We start from the raw sequence: 19,476 nt of genomic DNA, 5'->3' as shown, positions 1-19,476 counted from the left end.
TGAGTCTACAGCAGCAAGAAGAATACTAATATGAGCAAATTGCTTCTTGTCGAAGAATTAATAAATTAATAAATTTTAGGTTTTTAAGACTAAGCACTGAAGTGCTAATCGTTTTTTAAAGCATCGTATACCATTTACTCACTCACTCAACAAATATTTGATGCTTACATGCACTCAAGGGCAGGATCTCTAGAGTTATATAGTTTTCATCCTGGCCAGCATGAATTTTAGAGCCTACTGGCACCCTAGCATTATTGTTAAGAAATTTAAATGATCCTTTCTCCTCCTCTACCTAGAAGGGTCATTCCTTTCAGATATGCAACTGTGGGTAGGAAGCACATGAGGACAGACAAAAACAACAATGCAGGCAGCCAAAATATCCAACCAAGCCCTGGCAATCTATGGGATGACAAACATCACCCTTAATTCTTATCTAAAATTGCCTTTTAACTCCTTAACATTCTAACATCCTAAATTCAGATAATCTGAAACTAACCCACACGCTTACCTTGTCTGTGCACTGTCATCTTTTTCCATAAGTGTGGGATGAGGCCTGAATACTAATTCAATTTCACTAGCACCATCCATTACTGGATCAATTGCCACTGTTGCATTGTTATTATCAAGCTCAAGCCCAGAATCATCAGATGTTTTGGTCCGTTTGTTACTAGGTCCTGCTTCCTGATTGCTATGTGTGGATGCATTACTACAGTGAGAACTGTCTCCATTGTCTTCTGCTCCACTACCATTTTCAATCTGTTGCTTCTTGCCTCGCTGTAATCTAGTTAAGGAAAACAAAACAAAAAACATGAAATCTTCATTTAGGCCTTTTCAATGCATCAATTTTGAAGTATGTTTACTGAATTCACTAAATTCTAAGTTCCCTGGTGGCCTAGTGGTTAGGATTCCGGGCTTTTACTGCCATGGCCCGGATTCAATCCTTGGTCAGGGAACTGTGATCCCGCAAGCCACGCAGCGTAGCCAAAAAAAGAAAAAACAAAACCCAAAAACTAAATTCTAAAAACATCTTGATAACTGAATTTGTTCCAAGTTGAATAATGTCATTTATTTCCCACATGTCCCTGAAAGGTCTAGGGAATGTCACTCATACACAGGCAAACATTTGAATAAATTAAACAAATGTTTATATTCCCTTAAAAATTTTCTTTATTGATTATAGGAATTATTGGCAAATATTTATATTTTGATAATTTCCTTTATTATGAGATTTTAAATCTAAAGAAAGGCATAATTCAGTTATGAAAAATTTACAGTTCTGAGGGAAGATATTTATGCCTTTTTAATTAAAATTTCTTAAGGAAACAGGATTTAAGAGGAATGGTAAGCACTACCTGCCTGCTGCTGACCTCACCCAAAGTCTGCTAATGCAATGCAAAATTATTCCAACGCAGAAGATGAGATGGTATCTAAATATGGAGCATAAATACAGAAGCAGCTCTCTAACAAGCTCAAATACTAAAAACCAGTAACTGGGCAAGGTACTTTGTGTATACATCTTATTTACCCATCAAAACAACTATCAAGGCAGTTAACGTTATTACCATTTTATAACTGAGAAAAACCAATGAAACTGAGGTCCAAGGCCCATGGTTATAAGCTAGTAAGCACCAGAACCAAAGGAAGAACATGATACACATTCTTTCTACCATATGTATTGCCTCTCCAGTTGTATATACAAGAAAAAAGGAGGGAATATATGTGATGAAAAAGAAATATGAAAGAACGACATGCACTTCTAAGAATAGTGTCATTACTACATTTTTATTGCCAGAACAAGGAAATAATAAGCCACTGCTTGGGAAAGAGGCTCAAGAACTTTTTTTTTTAATTGAACTATAGTTGATTTGCAATTCTGTGTTAGTTCTGGGTGTACAGTAAAGTAAGTTATACACACACATACATACATACAAATATAAAATTCTTTTTCAGATTCTTTTCCATTGTAGGTTATTACAAGATATTGAATATAGTTTCTTGTGTTATATACAGTAAATCCTTGTTGTTTACCTATTTCATATATAGTGGTGTGTATCTGTTAAACCTATACTCCTCTAATTTATCCCTCCCCCTCCCCTTTTCCCCTTTGGTAAATATGTTTGTTTTCCATGTCCATGAGTCTGTTTTGTAAACAAGTTCATGTGTATTACTTTTTAGATTCCACATATAAGTGATATCATATATTTGTCTTTCTCTGACTTACTTCACTCAGTATGATAATCTCCACTTTTGCTATGAATTTTATTTTTTATGGTTAATATTCCAGAGTGTGTGTGTGTGTGTGTGTGTGTGTGTGTGTGTGTACGTACCACACCTTCTTTATCCATTCATCTGTTATGGACACTTAGGTTGCTTCCATGTCTTAACTAATGGAAACAGTGCTACAATGAACATTGGGATGCATGTATCTTTTCGAATTGGTTTTCACCTTTTCTGGATATATGCCCTGGAGTGGGACTGCCAGATCATATAGTAACTCTATTTTTAGTTTTTTAAGGAACCTCCATACTGTTCTCCATAGTGGCTGCATCAATTTACATTTCCACCAACAGTGTAGGAGGGCTGGCTCCCTTTTCTCCACACCTTCTACAGCATTTATTATTTGTAGACTTTTTGATGATGGCCATTCAGATGAGAGTAAGGTGATACCTCATTGTAGTTTTTATTTGCATTTCTCTAATAATCAGTGATGTTGAGCATCTTTTCATGTGCCTGCTGGCTACCTGTATGTCTTCTTTGGAGAAATGCCTATTTAGTTCTTCTGTCCATTTTTTGATTAGGTTGTTTGTTTTTTGATACTGAGTTGTATGAGGTGTTTATATACTTTTGAAATTAAGCCCTTGTCAGTCTCATCATTTGCAACTATTTTCTCCCAGTCCGTACACTGTCTTTTTGTTTTGTTTATGGTTTCCTTTGCTGTGCAAAGCTTATAAGTTTGATTAGGTCTCATTTGTTTACTTTTGCTTTTATTTATTTTGCTTTGGGAGACTGATCTAAAAAACTATTGCTGCAATTTACATCAGAGAATGTTTTGCCTATACTCTCTTCTAGGAGTTTTATCGTGTCATGTCTTAATATTTAAGTCTTTAAGAGATTTTTAGTTTATTTTTGTGTATGGTGTGGAGGAATGTTCTAACTTCAATGATTTACATGTGGCTGTCCAGCTTTCCCAACACCACTTGCTAAAGAAACTCTTTTCTCCATTGTATATTCTTGCCTTCTTTGTCAAAGATTAGTTGACCACAGTTTGTGTGGGTTTATTTCTGGGCTCTTTATTCTGTTCCACTGATCTGTATGTCTGTTTTTGCACCAGTACCATGCTGTTTTCATAACTGTAGCTTTGTAGTCTTGTTGGAAGTCTGGGAGGATTATGCCTCCAGCTTTGTTCTTTTTCCTCAGGACTGCTTTGGCAATTCTAGGTCTTTCGTGGTTCCATATACATTTTAGGATTATTTATTCTAGTTTTGTGAAAAATGTCATGGGTAATTTGATAGGGATAGCATTAAATGTGTAGACTGCTTTGAGTAGTATGCCCATTTTAACAATATTAATTCTTCCAATTCAAGAACATGGGATGTCTTTCCATTTCTTTGAATCATCTTCTATTTCCTTTATCAATTTTATAGTTCTCAGCATATAGGTCTTTTACTTCCTTGGTTAAATTTATTCCTAGGATTTTGGGTTTTTTTGACACAATTTTAAACAGGATTGTTCTGTTTTGTTACTTTCTCTTTCTGATACTTCACTGTTAGTGTAAAGAAATGTAACAGATTTCTGTATATTAATCTTGTATCCTGCTACTCTGCTGAATTCATTTATTAGTTCTAATAGTTTTTGTGTGGAGTCTTTATGGTTTTCTATAGAATATTATGTCATTTGCATATAATGACAATTTTACCCCTTCCCTTCCTATTTGGATACGCTCCCTCCTTCTTTCTTTTTTTTTTGACTGCTGTGGCTAGGACTTCCAATACCATGGTGAATAGAAGTGGTGAGAGTGAGCATCCTTGCTTAGGAAAGATGATCAAGAACTTTTTACCCCCAAAAAAATAAAATACTGTTTATGAAATCTATACAGCATTTCAAAATTAAGAGGGGGTGACTAATATGTTAACTGACAAAACTATGATTCAAAAACATATGAACACTGGGACTTCCCTGGTGGTACACTGGTTAAGAATCTGCCTGACAATGCAGGGGACACAGGTTCGATCCCTAGTCCTAGAAGATCCCGCATGCCACAGAGCAACTAAGCCCGTGTGCCACAACTACTGAGCCTGAACTCTAGAGCCCACGAACCACAACTACTGAGCCTGCACACCACAACTACTGAAGCCCGCATGCCTATAGCCCCTGCTCCACAACAATAGAAGCCACCACATCAAGAGAAGCCACCACAATGAGAAGCACGCACACTGCAACGAAGAGTAGCCCCCACTCACCACAACCAGAGAAAGCCTGCGCACAGCAACAAAGACCCAATGCAGCCAAAAGTAAATAAATTTATATAAAAAAAAATGTGAACACATACAATGGAATATTAGTCTTAAAAAGGAAGGAAATTCTACAGGTGCTAAACATGGATAAACTTTGAAGACATTAAGCCATTCACAGAAAGACAAATACTGTATGATTCCACATATATGAGGTATTTAAAGTAATCAAAATCACAGAAACACAAAGTAGAATGGTGGTTACCAGGAGCTGAGGAGAGGAGGAAGAAATGAGGAACTGTCGCTTAATGGGTACAGTTTGTTTTATAAGATGACAAGAGTTCCGGAAATTGATTGTACAACTGTGTGAATGTACTTACAATACTGCACTGTATATTTAAAAATGCTGAATATGGTAAATTTTATGTTTATCATAATTTTCTACTGTGATATGGAAGGACCAAAATAATGAAACAAAGAATTCAACAGGGTTACTTGTCTAATGTATTTATTTTTACCTCACACTTCTTTCCAAAGAACAGAGCTAGATTAATGTAATTTCAGGCAGCATTCATAAAATAATGTTCAGATAATGGAGGTAGATCAATTGCCTATCATATCCTGCATTTATCAAGTCATATCCATAACACTACACACTGTTCTAGAGGTAGCATTTCAAGAATTATATACCAACAAACTTGAATGTCATAGGAGGAATAAAAGAAGTTAGTAATGTAAATATTTAGCCCTTAGAGGAGCATATAAGAATGTATATTTATATGAAATTATTTAAGGACTAGTAGATAGAAGCAGAATCTGAAATTAGTATAGAATCCAACATAAGTATTTTGACAAAGACAGATCAAGACTACTACACACAAAAGACTAATTTTAATTCAATATAAGGGAGGAACTTCAAAAATGTATACATTCATACAAAACTATTTACTTATTTACTTTAAGCCAAATGTAGTTCTATGTACTGGTGTTATAAGAATCAATAATACTCACACAGTCTCCACCCTCTTAGGGCTTATATTATTCTAGTACAGCAAATAACACACACATGTTCAGAGAATGATAAGTGGTATGAAGAAAAATGAGGCAGAGAGGGTAAGAAAGTATGGAGTCCTGGGGTGGAAGACGGGAACTTAGCAGACACCTGAAGAATGAGTGTGTGCCATGTGGACTATCTAGAAGAGGAGGGTTCCTGAAAGAGAGGACAGTAAGTATAAAGGCCCTGAAGCAGAAACAAGCTTGCTAAGTCTCAAAAACAGCCAAGAAGCTTTAATAAAGTTATTAACAAATGAAAGAAGCTTCTATCACATACTCCCACCACTAGAAATGTTGAAGCAAAATCAAAGGTCTATCTATAAAGGATTTTACGAAGGGAATTCTTTCTCCTGGTAAAAGACTAAAAGTTCGCTCTTCAGAACCACTTCTGGAACCTTTAAAATACGAATGCCTGTATCCCAGTCAAAGATTTTGATTTACTTAGTCTGGAGTGATGCCTTTGAGGCCCTAGGATTTAAAAGCTTTCCAAGTGATTCTGATATTCAGCCAAGGTGAAAGCCACTAGATTGGGATGTGGCTTTACTGGTGGCTGGCTTTATTGGGATGTGGCTTTGGAAGATGCTGACTCTCCTGAGGCCTAAACATATCAGGAGATGTCAGAGCAGAAAAGAGAATAGGGGTGAGGAAAGTGCTCAGATTATATAGGGTCTTAGAAGCTATCATTAAAGTCTTTTAACCTGAATGTGAATAGAAGCTATTAGAGGCTTCAAAGCAAAGGAGAACTATGACCTGACTTCCAATTTATCACTCTGACTGCTGTGCTGAGAACAGACAACATGGAGATAAGCATGGAAAGTTGAAAGACCAATTAGGAGGCTATTTCAACACTTTCAAATGAAAGATGGTGGTTGCCTAGACCAATTTGGATATATTATGGAATAAGCTAAAATATATTTATTCACAAACTGGAATACAGACTGGGAAAAAAGAGAGAGGTTAAAGATAACTCCAAAGTTTGGCTAAAGCAAGTAGGATGATGGAGTTGCCATCAACTAAAATGAGCAAGAATAAAGAGAAGTAGGTGATAACAATTACAAGTTCAGTAATGAACATGTTAAGTCTGAGATAAGGAAGAGCTAATGACATACAAAGGGAACCAGGAGAATATCGTCTTTTGAAAGCCAGCAGAAGAAAACCAGTCAAAGAGAAAAGAGAAATTAACTGTGTAAAATGCTGCTAAGTAAGATGAGATCTGACAATCAGCAACTGGGTTCTGCAATATGGAAGTCAATGGTAACTTCAACAAGGGTGATACGAGGCACGGGGATAAAGCCTGACTGGGGGAGTTCAAAATGGGACAGTAGAAGTACTGGATATAGTAAGCACAGACAACTCTTTTAAAGACAAGAGGTGAAATACAACGGTAAGTGGAGGGAGAATTGGGTATAAGAGAGGGTATTTGTTTTGTTCTGTTTTGTTTTAAGACTCTAGTACTTTAAATGGAATACCATATTATGCCTAGAGACATATTTTATACCTTCAAGAAAAGGTAACCACATAGAAATACTATTTGTTACTGCATTTTATCTTTCTCAAAATGGAGGGTGTCAATTCAGTATTTAATAAAGTATTTGGAAAAATGGCCACCCTGCCTGGCCTTCTCTCCCATATACCTGTTCATGGCCTGTATCTTCAGTCCTTCCTCAATGCTGTGACTGAGTGCTTGCTGATTATTGTGCTTGTTGATCCTGGCTAATACTCTTTCTTGATGAGCTTCATACTCATCACGACTTGGATAAATTTTGCTGATGAGTGCATCAAAGTTTGGGTCTGGTCTTAGTGATCTTTTGGAAACTAGCTTTTTCCGACAGGTAGGGCATTCTTTATTGCTAAATAAAAAGAAAGAAAAGAAAATGTAAATAATGCCAGTATCTTTGGGCTAAAGACAAAAATAGCCAGCTTCCAGATAATTATCATCTTTATTCCAATAGCTTTACTAAGTCACAGAAATTTAAACTGATTAACCTGACTTTCCTTGAATATCTGACTAGTGACTAAGCAAGACTTTTGAAACCTTAGACTCTCCATACTACTTGCCAATAGGGAAAAAACTAAATACTTCCCCATGATAAATTATATATAACCATTTTAGAAATAAAAATCTATTCCTTCCTAAATTTCCCATTTCTGATATCCATGCTATACATGGAAAAACTATCCACTAATATATATTAATTTATATGTTATGAATTATTTTATTAAAATAGCATTCATCAGAATATTATTTTATATGCTTAAGAAGTGAGAAAATCATGGTTTCATGCTTTGTAATTTCCGCAAAACAAAAACTCATCCCAAAAAGCTTCTAAAACTATATAAAATCAACTGTTTCAAAACGAAGATTCTCCAATAATTAAAACCTAGACTTTAGATAAATTTCCAATTCTCAAATGAACACTTATTAAAAATGTATTTCTCAAAACCCACAGAGCACTAGAACTGTCCTTGTACAATTTAAGTACCTAGCATAATTCATTTTAACATACCCACTTCTGAGGGCTGTGATAATGCAGTCTGCACAAAAACGATGTAAACACTCTTTTGTAGTCATGGTGTTCTTCAACATATCCAAACAAATTGGGCACATTAATTCACTGTGTAGACTTCGAGGTGAAACCACAATTTCCAAGCCATCCGTTATTGCCTCCTGTAAAAGCATCACTTTAAAATTAAATGCTACCTAATTAAAAAAAAAATTATGGACAAGTTCAAACATAAGAATATAGAAAATGACAAAAATGAACATTTATATACCCATCACCCAGTCACCATCACTGTCAACTCACAACCAATCTTGTTTTAGCTATAATCTCCTCCAACTCCCCTTAGCCCCAGCACCAAAGCATTATATAAATGCCCTTATTTTAATGCTAAAGATAACATATTATATATTTAAAAGATAACTAGTGCTAAATTACCCTGGTATAGCAATAAAAAAAAAGCACTGAATATGGAATCAGATGGCTTAGGTTCTATTAGTTCTACAACTAGCTTTGTGATACTAAATAATTAGTTTTAACATTGTCCTTACCTGCAAATGAGGAAGTTAAGCTAAATGAACCCTAAAAATTCTTCCATCTGCAAAACTGCACCATTTTGATAATAAACTATACATTTCATGCCATCCATTAAAAGATTTTAAAATTCAAATACAAGTATTCCCTATTTATACACAGATTAACAGGATTTAATTTTAAAATCACCTTTTGAACCTTAAAAAGTCTTGATCCACAGAGCAGTTTTATACAAAGTGGTCAGGTTCTCAAGCTAACCTACAAACTGATTTAAACCATAGCACCTCTGAAGTATAAAAAGTATTAGTATTTCTAACTGTCATGTCTAAAAATGTTTTCAGTGCGAAAATGCACTTGGAGTTCCAATGTAGAATTCAGGACAGACCTCCCAAATGCACAGATTAGTGACTCCTACTTTCTTTGCCACTACCACTACTCACCCTTCCCACAAGGTGGCACTGAGAACAAAGATTATGTTGCTCTAAAGGCACCAATACAGGCTCCTATGAATTGAGGAAAGAGGTCTAGTATGTGGCCACTGAAACGGAAGATGCAGGTAGACTAAGGGGCTTCCCATATGTTACTGACACTTCCTGTCTACTGACTCTCCGTCGTACTTGTGTTTTCTCTATAGGGTCAAAGATTGATGACCCCACAAGGAAAGACATCAAAACTATAGATACTGTCCATTATCAAGTATCCATTATGTTTCAACCTCTCTATATAAAGCACTTGCTGTATTTTACTTAGTTTAATATACACACAAACTTTTGATTTAGGAATTATAACCTCGATTTTATAAATTACACAGAGAGTATGATGATGACTCAGCTAGTAATCAAGTCTGGTCCCCTCTTCCTCTTTAGAATTTGCCTAGCAAAATCTGAACCCTGGATAAACCATCCATCCATATTTTCCATGCCTATACCTGCGCATCTGCATAGCACTGCAGGGGAAAAAAAGGGAGGAATCACACAACCAGACTGATATCACTAAAAACTCATTTTTCTTTTCACTACACTATTTTACAACTTTTCTTCTATCTGCAGACCTACCACCTAAATGTTCAATAGATTAATTACCTTACCTCAAATTTCATTTAAAGAACTCTCTCGTTTTCTCTCTACCAAATCTTTATAAAGCATCTTCCTCTTTCTTCTTACAAGGAGAAAGTACACCTCTTCCTATCACATGTCCATTCCTTCCTACCTTCTCAAGTATATCCCTATTTGGATTATTCTATTTGATCTCAGACTTCAGCAATCTCTCCCTCTTCACTAAATCAGCCTAGATTAATATAGGGTTGCTGCACAGTGAAATGTGAATGATGAGCTTAGAGCTGTGTGTAGAGGAGGGTGGGGTGAGGGTGGTTCCATCTCTCATCTTATTAACAAAACAAAATTTAAATAACTTCCCGATTCTATGCTGCCCTCAAGTTTTCACTCCATTTCTCTGCTTCTCTGCACAGCCAAACTTCTCTGAAACATTACCTGTTCATTTTCACCTCCCCCTCCCCTTTAACACAGCAAAACCTACTCAAGTGAATCTACTCTGGTCAAGGTCACCAAGTATATACAGCCAACTCTAATGCTCACTTTTGTAATCTTCATCTTACTCATCCTCTCAGTAGTACTGAACACAGTAACTGCATCCTCCTTGAAACATTTTGTCCTATTTTTTTTTGCGGTACGCGGGCCTCTCACTGTTGTGGCCTCTCCCATTGCGGAGCACAGGCTGTGGAGGCGCAGGCTCAGCGGCCATGGCTCACAGGCCCAGCCGCTCCGCGGCATGTGGGATCTTCCCGGACCAGGGCACGAACCCGTGTCTCCTGCATCGGCAGGCGGATTCTCAACCACTGCACCACCAGGGAAGCCCCTGTCCTATGTTTTGATCCCCTCACTTCATCTTCCGTTTTTCCTTACTTTTCTTTGGCCGTTCCTTCTCAGTCTCCTTTGCTGGCTCCTTTTCCATTACTTAATTTATAAATCTTGAAGCTCCTCTGGATGAAGTTCTGGGACTTCTGCTCATCTCTCTCTAGGTGATCTGGCATTCTCATGCTTAAAATGTACTGACAAGTCCTAAAACTTTATATTTAGTCAAGACCCCTAGGTAGCATCTCTACTTGTCTTATAGGCATTTCAAAGTGAAAATGACTTCAGTTTTAAGCATGTTTATCTCCTTCAAACCTGTTCCTCTCCCAGTCTTTCCCATCTTCACCTTCTCAAAATAGTCATCCCTGGTTCTCCCGTTATTATTTATTACAGCATTAAGGACCCTCCCTTTACATAACTTCTCATATGTGTAATTTACTTGTTTGATGTCCATAAACTCCCTGGGCTGGTGCCACATCTGTTTTAGTCACCACTTTACCTATTGCCTAGCTTAGGACCTGGTACAGAATATGCACTCAAATTATTTGTTCAAGAAATGAAGTGTCAACCAAACATACATAAATTAGAACTGTATATAAACTTATTATTACTGTTATGTTCTTTCAAGTTTTCACTTTCCAAAAAACTATATCCCAGTTTATATGTCTCATATTTCCCCTAAGTTATCTTAATCTACATTACCTGAGGTGTTCGTTGTAATTCATATAAACTGAGTTCCCATGTTTTGCTTAATGGTTGAGTTCCGTTTGTCTGCACAGCCTGAGACATTGCTAGGAATAAAGAAGAGAGAAAAACAATTTTAGTATGTGAAAGCAAAGTGAATCTCAAAACTAATTTTTATATTTTGTTTGTTTGTTTTGTTTTTTGGTGATACACGGGCCTCTCACTGTTGTGGCCTCTCCCGCTGCGGAGCACAGGCTCCGGACGCGCAGGCTCAGCAGCCATGGCTCACGGGCCCAGCCGCTCCGGGGCATGTGGGATCTTCCCGGACTGGGGCCCGAACCTGTGTCCCCTGCATCGGCAGGCGGATGCTCAACCACTGCGCCACCAGGGAAGCCCTCAAAACTAATTTTTAGACATTGTAAATCCTGGAGTAAAACCAACAGAATTTACACACTGGCTCCTCAAGAATGAAGAAGAAGAAAAGCTCAAGAATCTTTCCATTTATAAATACAAGCTACTTGAGAGCAAGAAGTTATCACTGATCTCTGAATGCCTAATAGCTCGCACACAGAGAATGCTTAATTATTACTGATGTATAGGAAACTCTCTTCACCCAAAATAAGAAGTATCTTTCTGAAACTTGTAGTCATGGAACTTAGAACTGTCAGGAAAATCTCAGACTCTTCAGCATGGCCATCTAGTCCAACCTTGCCATAGATATGCAGGCCTCTCACTGCTGTGGCCTCTGCCATAGATATGCAGGCCTCTCACTGCTGTGGCCTCTCCCATTGCGGAGCACAGGCTCCAGACGCGTAGGCTCAGCGGCCATGGCTCACGGGCCCAGCCACTCCGCAGTATGTGGGATCTTCCCCGACCGGGGCACGAACCCACGTCCCCTGCATCGGCAGGCGGACTCTCAACCACTGCGCCACCAGGGAAGCCCCAAAATCTACTTTAAAGCACTTTAAGCCACAGGTCATTCTGCCTCTACTTTCACAGCTCCACTCATGAAAAATCCCCTTTCTAATAAGTCAGCTTATCTCCTCCTAATGATGGGCCCAAAACTGCTTCCTATTCACCTTACAGCTGTCCTCTGGAGGCAAAATGACTAAGTCGAATAATTTTTCTACACAACAGTCTTTCAAATATTTGGACACTGTTATCATATTCCACCTGATTTTTCTTTACTTCTGGCTAAATGTCCCAGTTCCTCCTGCTGCTCACCATTTGACACAATTTCAAGGTCTCCTCACCACTGTGACTTTCCTCTTGTTATGAATGAACAACGTACAGCCAACTTCTCTGCCTGTCTTTGAATAGGGGGACGAGATCTAGTATACATGTAAGGAAGATGGTCTTACTTAGACAACTAACTCCTCTAGGGCAAAGGAAGAGGCTCCAATCATTCAAGTATTTTTTTTAGTAAGCATCTGTTATTGGCCAAGCAGAATTGCTCTAGGTCCTTGCCTCAGAATTCATAGCCTATAAAGAAAGAAATGTGTGTAAACAGCTAAACTACAAACTGACAAGATCGAGTCTAAGCAACCATATGGAAAAAACAATATGGAATTACAGAAAAGGATCAGGAAATTTAAGGAGTCAGGGAAGGCTTAAATGGAGATTAAACAGCCTTAAAAAAAATACTACACTGGGATGGGAGTACAAAAGAAACAGGGTTCCAGGCAAAGTCGAGCAACATGTATGTATGTATGAGTTTGGAAGCCACTGGAAGTTTTAAACAAGAGAGTGACATGATCAAATAGTTTCAAAGAAATTCAAGCAGTATGTAGAAGACAGAATAAAAAGCAACTAGCAGTAAGAAGAACAATGAGAAAGCTGTTAAAAAACCTTAGTGATATTAACTATCTGAACCAAAGCAATAAAGCAGGGACAGAGAGAAAGAATCAGACAGATCACTACGTGATACATACGACACTGGTCTAAGAGGGGAGGGTCAAATAAGATTTTAGGAAAGCAACCATCCTTTACTGAGATAGAACACAGAAGGAAGGTGTGGGTTAGAAGAGAAGTGGAGCTGCTACACACACTGAGTTCCAGCTACTTAATGGAGCACTGAGGGAGGTAGAGTCGTCCAGTAGATAGTGAGAAAGAAAAATACCACACTTGCCTAAAGACACAACTTGCTCAATCACAGTATGGCATATATTCTATCTACACTGGCACATAAACAATGAAGGACAGGATCTATTTGTATCCAGGATGCTGAATTTCCCACTTTTAGCAGCTACCATTTAAAAATACCTGCTCTCGGACTTCCCTGTTGGCACAATGGTTAAGAATCTGCCTGCCAATGCAGGGGACACAGGTTCGGGTCCTCGTCTGGGAAGATCCGACATGCTGCTGAGCAACTAAGCCCGTGCACTACAACTACTGAGCCTGCACTCTAGAGCCTGGGAGCCACAACTACTGAGCCCGTGCGCCACAACTACTGAAGCCCATGTGCATAGAGCCCGTGCTCCGCAACAAGCAAAGCCACCACAATGAGAAGCCCGTGCACCGCAACAAAGACCCAAGGCAGCCAAAAAATAATTAATTAAAAAAAATACCTGCTCTCAAGAACCCAACCAATGAGCAGTTAACTTACTTTGCTTTTATAAGTAAAAACACTTCACTGAAATTTAACCTAAAGTCTAGCCCCCTCTAAAATTCAATATACATTGTCTCTTCAACAAACAGCTACATTTCCACATGAAGTTTCTCCCTTGTGCAAGCAAAAATTTGAAATAAATATGTTCAAATTTTTCAAATTTGAGTGAGTCATGGCTTTTGTTGATAATTTTGAGGCTGTCCACTGAGTCTACCTTGAAGACTCACTCATTTTGCTTATCAGAGCTAGTGGACTCGCAAACAAGCAAACATTCTTTGAATCTCCTGTGCTTGAAATACAATCATCTTTCAGCTCCTTCATGATTCCTGATCAGTGTCCCAAACAGTAGCCTGAAATCTGAGCAATTTTTCACAGGGCTCTGGTCACTAATCTAGCTGAGTTTGTTATCCTAGGATTAGTAGCCTGTGGTTCTTTGAGTATCTCCCTGAGTGTAAGAATCACAAATTGAAAGAATTTTGTGACAGAAAACTTCTCCTTCATGAAATACTGTCTTTTCTCTATCATTCAATCTTCAGAGGATCAAATGATGGCACAGACTCTACTAATTGCTATCTAGTCAAACTGATGGATACAAGAGACCCAACAGACCAGTATCTGCTCTCTGGAGCAAAAAACTTTGCCATAAGCCTCTCTAAAAGCCTTCATGAAGAGATGATCTAAAAGAGAGATCACTTTGTTTAATGTAGGAGGACTTTCTCCTTCATTTCTGTACTCTGGGGCTAAAGGTTAACATTTCTGTACTCTAGGGACTAAATCATGGTCCCTAGCCACCATTCATTCATTCATTCATTTATCTATTTATGGCTGCACTGGGTCTTCATTACTGTGTGCAGGCTTTCTCTAGTTGTGACAAGCGGGGGCTACTCTCCATTGCAGCGCACAGGCTTCTCATTGCGGTGGCTTCTCTTGTCGCGGACAGGCTCTAGGCACGAGGGCTTCAGTAGTGGTGGCTCGCGGGCTCTACAGCGCAGCCTCAGTAGCTGTGGCGCACAGGCTTCATTGCTCTGCGGCATGTTGTATCTTCCCGGACGAGGGCTCGAATCCATGTCCCCTGCATTGACAGGCGGATTCTTAACCACTGTGCCACCAGGGAAGCCCCCCTAGCCACCATTTTATAAGCATCACTTGATCTTACTGTAGGTAGTTTGTGTATTGATGTGGGTTTCTCTACGTCTAAGATACAAACTACTCCTGGCAGAACTCCTGCCCCTATATACACTCTTATTATAATCCTAGTTATTCTGCTTACCAGGCTAGATGGCACAATTTCTCCAAGGATGTTTATAATTACCTTAGCTATTATTGGTAATTTTGGACATGTCAAAGATAATACAACTAAAAGAAGCTCTAGAAAAGAAAGGGAAAAAAGTACCAAATACACAATGGCCAGTCTTTTTGACTGGTATGCTGAGGCCTCAAAATTAAACCCAAACTTCAAAGTAGCATCCCTTTAAAGATTCTCTAGCAAAGACCAAAGAAAAAAGCATTCAAATTATCTGAAACCCGCCCTTCTTATGCATCCAACATTATAATTTTTTAGCATCACCACCTTTACCTATATTCCCTCTGTTCCCCTCTACTGCCACCCCTAGAATCCTAAATGGACTATCCTTTCCTCAAGGTCTTCCCCCAAGAAAACAACCAATGACCCGTACCCACTTAAGACTACTACAGTAGTCTTAGCCAATGGAAACTAAGTTAAGGCACAGTTTAGGGCTAACAGTCACAATAAAAGACTTCCCAAAACCAAAAGGCAGACAGACTAATGGCTGCTATTGAATTTCATTCTATTAAGAAACTGTCCAGGAATCCCAGGCTTATATTAATGATTCCATTTATTTGTAGCCCCTCAGATGGATAAAAATAGTTGAAAAGTGGCTGGAAAAAAGAAAAAAAAAAAAAAAACCTTGCAAAACGTTCAACAGAGACTAGAGAAAGCAAGAAAACCAGGGTGATAAATAAAGCCTTTTCTGGTGCCCTTCCTTTAAACCTTAGACTAAAATTCTAGGCTGCAAACAAGGAATGGACCGATAAATAGGAGACAAGAAACTGGCTTCAAGGCGTTCAACCTGTATTGTGGGATAGAACCAAGAGGCAATGTAAAAAGAACCTGCCCCCTCTTTTTCTTAATAGGCTAAAATCTAAAATACAGGATTTTTTTAAAAATGGAACAGAAAACTGCAAATTTGGATGATTTCCAACAGAGCCAAAAGAAAATGTTAGAAGACCTTTAGAAAACCAACAAACTACAAACTAAAACATATGATCCTTCAGATAAAAAAATAAATCAAAGATCCTTCAGCCTCTAAGTTTCAAGGACCTATTCATATAAAGATACTGGCAGATAAAAAATATCTGGAAGAGGCACTGCTCCATATTAGCAAATAAAGCGTGGTGTGTGTGTGTGTGTGTGTGTGTGTGTGTGTGTGTGTGTGTGAGTGTGTGTGTGAAGAACAATGGCCCCAAATCTACCAATGATGCTGCTCTGAAGATGACTCTAGAATTCATTGAATTCAAAGTGAACTACCTTTAAATACAGCTTCCCTGTAGATACATGTACCACTATTTCTACCATAAATCCTACAATAACATAATGAATTTATCAGAGAACTAAAACTACTAAGAGAGGAGGAATTTCTAAGAATTCTAAATCCTAACCCATGTCTCAACACTGTTACCCTGGGGTCAACTATAAACAGAACACTCCTTTCATCTGTCTCTAGACAGCTTCCCCAGCAAATTAATAGGAACTGTCAAATGAAATATTCTCCTAAAAAAATATATTTTTTTTAAAGTCTTCTTTCTAGAGATGACAGTTCTCCTGAACATAGCCAAATTATAACCGATTTGGATATTTGTATTCCTGTGGCAACTAAGATTCAGGAAGTAATTCACAAGTTAGTTGTAGTTCCAGAACTTCCTGGTATCATCATTTGGAAAACTAGGACCTACACGAGTTTTAAAAATTTTCCAGTCTTTCTGTTTGAATCTGTATTACAATCAATCATATGTTCCCTGGTAGCTACAGTCTTAAATGCTACTGCATGGATGCCATCTTATCAGATAATACAGCAGGTAATCGTAGACCAAAAAAAGGATACAGTCTTGCTGATCACCAAAACTGCTATCTCAATGTTTAAGAACATGTCAGCAGTGTAAATCTGAACAATATTTAGTGACCTCTACTGTGACCTGGCCAAGGAGGGTCAAAAGGGGGTCTGAGAATGCAAAATTCCGTTTTTTGCCTCAAGACACAATCCACATATACAGAGGAAGCTGTAAATTCTACTCTGGCCTAAAGCACATTATCTACATGTATTTAGGAAGCTCAAATTTCTACTTTTGGCAGTTACTGAACAGATAAGCGCTCTAGAATTAGTTCCTCTTTGCTTTAGGTCAATATATTTTTTCACTTAAATTTAACCTAAATTCTACTCTTCCCCCAAATCATATATAACCTTTCCTCTTCTTTGGTTTAGTGAGAAGCTGCATTGCTGTCTGCAGCTCACTCTCGCCCAAGCCAAGAATGTAAAAGACATTTGGCTTCTGTTTTTCGGATGGGAATAAATTGTGATTTTGATGACTGGTATTTGGGAGTCATCTATGTATTGATACTACTAATATATAGACAGAACAACGAAAGAGAAAGGAACAAGAATGGATGGCCTAGGTAAAAATTATAATCTGAAAGGACGGAGACTAGAGTTGAAGCCAGCAAAGAAGGGAAATTAGGTGTCAGACAAAGTAATCTTAGGGATTCTTTCCAACAACAGGAATGTGCTTCCCAGTTGAATACTGCCTGAAGATCCCTGCAGCACAACAGAAGATCTAGGTCTACCTGTGGCCCAATACCCAAATAATTATACTTCTGAATAAAAGATACCCCCAACAAAACAGAAATGTTTCTTCCACAAAGTAGGCGCTCAAATTTGTGGAGAGAATGTTAGCATTATAGTTTGGACAAGATAACTTTAGTACTTTAGTACCAGTGACAGAAACAGAAAATAAATCTTGAGAAAAGATCTAGTCACAGCTAAATTTTGAAAGCTCACAGCTTCAATAACCGAAGGGGAAACAGCAATAGGATATTCAGAATGCTCTTTTAAGGACCACAAATACCTGGCACTCATGCTGACTTTCCACATCTTCGTATATAGTAGGATCACAAAGTCCTTTCGTGGAGGCTCGATGTGGTTTCAAAAGCTTTTTCAATACAATACCCTCAAGAAGTGACTACCCATAAAGCAAAGAGCAGAGCAGGCAAAAGAGACGAAAACTCCTATGCATTCTACACAAAAAGATTTAGTAAGTTTATCTTTTTTTAAACACGAAAAAGGTTAGACTTTCATTTCCAGTTCTGCATGTAAGTTACCATTCAGTCCTAACAAGTAAAAAGCTGAACAAACTGAAAAATCAACTACTCTTCTGGGATCCATAAGCGAGAGAGGACACAAGGCAAATCACTGCCCCAAAACTGAAGAGATAGAATACAGGGAATCTCAACATATCTGAGCAGACTGAGGCACTGAAACTGCAGTAGGAAGCAGTGTCAGATAGGAAACTCTTGAACTATAACTGAAAAATGGCTGGAGGAAGCTCAGTGTGGACAAGTCTGAGAATTTAAAACTCCAGGAGGACACAGTCACAGGGAGGCACCCACAATACTGTGAAATTTACCTCCAGCAGCCCAACCAGATTCCCACACTAATTATCAGAGAAAAATCCCCTCATGCTTCCAGCAGAGGGAGGGGAAAATGAACCATTTCTAAATATGCCAGAGTATTCTAGTTCTTCTTCACAAGTCCTGTCCTCAGGAAAAATTAGTTAACCAGAACCTAACTTGCTGGGATATTATCAGAACCTAAGTGACCTGGGGAAGGGAAATACCCAACTCCAGTCCATTCTAGTCTTCCTATCCCACCTAAAAGGGGTTAGAAAAAAACTAAGAACCACTAGTGAAGTTCACAGCCCAGAGGCATAAGCTCTGAGACCAATTATAGGACTACAGAACCCTTGCCCTCCCCCCACACCTCACCACCACATTACTAAAGGCCTTTTTGCAGCAGTTCCTTTTACCCAGTACATCATGTCCAGCTCTAGAAAAAATTATTCGGCATACCAAAAGACAAAAACACAATTTGAGAGACAAAGCAAGCATCAGAACCAGATATGGCAGGGATACTGGAATTATCAGACCAGAAATTTAAAATAACTATGAGTAATATGTTAAGGGCTCTAAAGGATAAAGACCACAGAAGAACAGATGGGCAATGTACGCAGAGAGATGGAAATCCTAAGAAAGAACTAAAAAGAAATTAGAGCTCAAAAACTCTGTAACAGCCATAAAGAATGCCTTTGATGGTCTTATTAGTAGCCTGCATACAGCTAAAGAAAGTATCTGAGTCAGAGGATGTACCAATAGAACCCTCAAAAACTGAAAAGCAAAAAGAACAAAGACTGAGAAAAACAGAACAAAATATCCAAGGACTGTGAAATATCTACAAAAGATTTAGCATACATGTGATGTGGATACTAGGAAGAGAAGGGAGAAAGGAACAGAAGAAATATTTGAAACAATAATGACTGAGAATTTCCACAAATTAGTGTCAGATTATCAAACCACAAATCTGGGAAGCTCTGAGAATACCCAGCAGAATAAATGCCAAAAAAACCACACCTCAGCATATCATTTTCAAATTACAGATATTCAAAGACAATGAAAAGATCGTGAAGAAGCCAGAGGAAAAGGTTAT

General features: G+C 38.2%; 1 protein-coding gene across 4 annotated transcripts in view; it reads right to left on the bottom strand.

Moving 5' to 3' along the window:
• RNF2 (ring finger protein 2) overlaps positions 1–19,476 on the bottom strand; it is a 71,303-nt gene that overhangs the window by 17,825 nt on the left and 34,002 nt on the right. For all 4 annotated transcript variants that reach the window (XM_067029468.1, XM_059072994.2, XM_067029476.1 and 1 more), the window contains exons 2-5: positions 11,113–11,201; positions 8,012–8,172; positions 7,139–7,354; positions 509–781 (exon numbers count right to left, since the gene is read on the bottom strand). In XM_067029468.1, the coding sequence (XP_066885569.1) occupies positions 509–781; positions 7,139–7,354; positions 8,012–8,172; positions 11,113–11,199 (737 nt within the window). In that variant the 5' untranslated portion in view covers positions 11,200–11,201. The remainder of the gene's footprint in view (positions 1–508; positions 782–7,138; positions 7,355–8,011; positions 8,173–11,112; positions 11,202–19,476) is intronic.

Source organism: Kogia breviceps, chromosome 1 (genome assembly GCF_026419965.1).
Source record: "Kogia breviceps isolate mKogBre1 chromosome 1, mKogBre1 haplotype 1, whole genome shotgun sequence".
Lineage (NCBI taxonomy): Eukaryota > Metazoa > Chordata > Mammalia > Artiodactyla > Physeteridae > Kogia > Kogia breviceps.
The sequence above is the reverse complement of the archived record's forward strand: the minus strand, read 5'-3'. Positions and strand labels throughout refer to the sequence as shown.